The sequence below is a fragment of the Limulus polyphemus genome, unplaced genomic scaffold (genome assembly GCF_000517525.1).
Source record: "Limulus polyphemus unplaced genomic scaffold, Limulus_polyphemus-2.1.2 Scaffold1720, whole genome shotgun sequence".
Taxonomy (NCBI): domain Eukaryota; kingdom Metazoa; phylum Arthropoda; class Merostomata; order Xiphosura; family Limulidae; genus Limulus; species Limulus polyphemus.
This window is the reverse complement of record NW_013667330.1, coordinates 163,401-167,653: the sequence shown is the minus strand read 5'-3', so window position 1 is coordinate 167,653 and position 4,253 is coordinate 163,401. Positions and strand designations below refer to the sequence as shown.

Here is a 4,253-nt window from a genome sequence, read left to right as displayed (position 1 = left end):
AAATAAATATATATATATATATATATATATATATTTGAATGTAGCAATGTGTTGAAAAATTATTTTGATTTTCTTATCACTTAAATTTTTTTGTAGGAAAAAATTAAGTATATTTTACAATAACGAAATGTGTTACCAAACAGAGATTGTGTTTCCCATCCCAAGCAATAAATTATTTAACATTGCTGCAGAGACCTTGGTGTAAAGTCAGCCAAGTTCAATGTTATTAAATATTACCTGATTAATTTATAAAAGCATAAAATCAGTTATCTCTTATTCTGACAGATATCAAATTCTTTGAACAAAAATGAACTAATATACTGTTTGTGTGTTATTTGGTATTAATTTGTATACAATATCAAATCTGTTGTAACAACTTAGACATAATACATATATCTGGTAAAATATAATTACTTTATGTTTATGTTAAATCTAAAACATCAGTTTTTCCTTATCCTCTTTCCTGTTGAAGAAAGATATTAACAGATGGACAAAATTTTTTTATCAATACATACTATTTCCGATTCTTTTACTAACAGATGTGGACATGTTAGCAAAAAAATATGTCTCTTCACAGTTACATGCAGCAAAGCACAATCATCAATTGTAAAGGAGCAAAGAAAAATTCAGTAGTTTTGCTGACAATGTAAAATAGTGGATGAATTATTTTTAAAGTATTTCCTTTTTTATTCATTATACAGGTAGAAAGAGCTCATAACCTATATGGTTATATAGCATATAAAAACGTGTTATAATTTTTTTTAGTTAACCTTAGATATTTTTAGGAATGAAATGATCTCATTGTAAACAAAATTTAATTACATCACAAAGAAACCCAATTTTACATTAAGTTAGATCATAATTTGAGAAATACTGTTTGTAACTGTAAATAACAAGAATAGTGCTAATTATTGGAGACTGGAAAGAAGAAATAACATTGTAATTACTATTATTAGAAACTTTCCATGACAGCCAGGAAAAGGCAAAATTATATACAGCATAATATCAAACAAAAACTAGTAAAATAAGGTGATAATTAATTCTGAAGGCAAATACAAGACTGATCATCAATTCAGCATGGAAAAAATCTGTAAACTGCTTCAAACTGCATAGAAAAATATAAGGAAGTCAACAAGTTCAAATTTGTTCTTAAAAAGATTTGACATTAAGACTTATCATTTAGAAATCTTTATAAACTTTGAGTATAAAAAATAACTTGTATCCAACACCTTTGTGAAAAAAAACAAAACATATTCATGTATAGACATTTTACATATATAGTTTTATGACAAAATACACATTGTTTGGCTTTAATTAATTTGCATGTAGGTAGGCAGTACAGTGTCATACTGAATAAAAAGAACTGCCAAACATACAATTCTTAACAAATTACACCAGGAATATACCTCATAAAAATTCTATTTTCAAAAATCAATGGTGTGTGTGTGTGTCTATATATATTCAAAATTTGCTGTAATTTTCTCACATTCAACTTCTGTTAAAATTCTAAATTTGATATACAAAGACTTGAAATTTATTGTCATGATTCTATATTACCTTTATACCTATAATCTGATATACTCATTCAAGTGTCTTAGAATAGTGAAATAAAAAAGGTAGTGCAAATGACAGTGATACCTAAAACCAATAGACACATTTACAGTCTCTGTACTGTTATTAATGTGTTGTAATAAGATCTTTAAAAGGCAATTCGTTTATAAAAAAATCTAAATTTGGAGATACAAACATATATTAATATAGAATATACTTTTTTTAATTATTAAGTTTTCCAATAAAAGTGATATTAATATTGTTGTTTTTCTTAAACTGCAAATTGTAACAGAATAATATTTATTTTAAAATACTTTGAAAAATCTGTTAAAATTCCAAGGTCTCAATCATCATAAAAACTCAGATATGCCTATCAATACTGTTCATGTATCTTAGTTACTCTATTGCAAACAAGTTATAAATTATAACTTATTTTACCTCGAAACATATCCATCAAAGGTGGTGTGACTGAATGTTAAACATAAAAAAAGCCCTTGATATCTAGTTTGCTAATTATTTTCCTTTTTCACATGTCAAGCTGCTGTTAGTTACAGTTAATATAATGAGTATGCTATGTAGTTAACAGTCTCACATTGGATAAGAAATATTCGAAATTAAAATAAAAAAATTGGTCGAAGTGAACACAATAAAATAGATTAAAGTATTTCTTAACTTATTGTTTTTATAACAATTTATTAGACATAATATATCCTTCAAAATTTTAACCAACCAGAGAAACAATTATCTAATATAATTCTCCTTTGTTAGTACCATATTCAAACGCAGCATCTCACAAATACACCCTCAATTTTGTACATGATCTAGTATTACTTATAATGAAATATAAATATATTTCATATTATGGGAAAAAAACATCAAAATGAATTTCATTGACAATTTACATGAAGTACTTTAAGTAAGAACTTATAAGAAGACAAAAAAATAATAATAAAAAATAATGTTGACTTCAAAAATCAAAGATGTGAGATTGCTTTCAAAAGAAATGAATAAAAAAATATACAAGGAACATCAAAATACTTATTTCTGAAACATCTATAATTAAACCTGTGATACATGTACATCGAGATCTGTTTGTTCAGATGTTATTTCCATGTCTATAATGGGTTGTGAATTAGATGTCGAAATTGGTGAATGCACCTCAGCAGGATACTCTCCGATGATAGTCTGTTTGGTAAAGTGAGATAAAAATGCTCTCTGGAAGTAATAAAAGAATAAAACATCAATTAGAAATAAGTGACTATATTAGAAAGTGGTAAAAACTTTTTCAAGTTAATCCAATTTTTGGAAAGTTATAATTTGAAACAACACACTGACCATTCTACATTAATTTTTATTTCCTTCCCACTGATAACCATTGAGCAAGCTGAATCTTACATTTACTGAAACAACATGGTTTGCAACTGAATGTAGTGTTCAATGGCTAGGCCAAGGATTTAAGATACAATTCTCTGCAAATTCAAAATACTGCTTTTATTAAAGTACGACTCTCAACTCTAATGATTCTACAGTAGTTCTTGTAAAGTGTAAGCTACTGATATAAGCTGAGTTCTTTTCAGAGTAAATAAAATATGTCAACTAAATCTTAAAATAGAATGTTTTGAAAAAAGTTTTACAGCCTAAGGATGTTTGAGATCCAGTAAAACAGGCGTCCTTAGCATAGCAAATGTATAAAACTTAAGAACATTTAGAAATAATGGTTTGTCATTGGATTTTCTGACTGAAAAGACAAATTCTAATAGAAAACCAATACAACCATTACTAAAAGTTTCAGCACAAGAGATTGTGATCAGCATGTCGCTTGATTATTTTAGAGAAAACAAACATTTTGTTCACTCATTAAACATATCACACACTATTAATTTTCTCAAGAAGCTTACAATACAGAATTTATAAAACCACAAGTTTTTGTTTTCAAAAGTTATGACTATTCAAAACAGGACTGAAAAAAATATATTTTTTTGGCACACGTACTGGAAAAACTGCCTTCAGTTTCAGAATGAGAATTTCATACATAGTTGTCTCCAAACATCAAATTTCAAAATACTAAAATTTTGTTATAAAAATTTAAAATAAGATGTAGTGTTATAAGAAAACTAACACTTAAGAATTAAGCTAAAGAAAGCCCTATGTACGTTTGGAATTCTCTACTGTACTGTTCCTCTTCCACATTCCAAATAACAAAAAGAAAACGATATCAATTTATAAGGACAGAGAAGTGAGGAGAATGTGATGTATGATGATAAAAAATGTTTTAAATTAATCATCTAGAGAGCATAGGAAGTTAACAACATGGTAAAACAATGAAACATGGTTCTTCTAAAAATGAATGATACAACTGAAGACAAACAATCATAACCAGGTTGGCCAGCAATTAACACAAAGAGGAAAAGTTAATCTCACAACAATTATCTTCAAAAAGGGATGGGCCAAAGAAAACCTGATGAATAAGAAATCTATCATTCCACAGTAAAATACCTCACACACGTCACAACTAGTGAAGTAGATCTATTGCATCAAATGCCATAACTATGGTGAGCATAACTAGTAATATACTGCAAGGTCAACATCTTCTAAAATATTATTATAGCTGGCTTTCTTTAAAAACCTGAGCCTGTATATAAAGGCAAAGATAACATTTATAGAAGTATATCACCATATATATTTATACCCTTTTTTGTCTA

The 4,253-nt window shown here is 27.2% G+C and overlaps 1 protein-coding gene across 2 annotated transcripts in view; it reads right to left on the bottom strand.

Annotated features, from left to right (window-relative positions):
- Nucleotides 1–28: 28 nt before the first annotated feature.
- LOC106464692 (cyclic AMP receptor-like protein A) overlaps nt 29–4,253 on the bottom strand; it is a 41,704-nt gene continuing 37,479 nt past the window's right edge. For both annotated transcript variants that reach the window (XM_013924849.2, XM_022392459.1), the window contains exon 14: nt 29–2,766. In XM_013924849.2, coding sequence (XP_013780303.1) covers nt 2,611–2,766 — 156 coding nt within the window. In that variant the 3' untranslated portion in view covers nt 29–2,610. The remainder of the gene's footprint in view (nt 2,767–4,253) is intronic.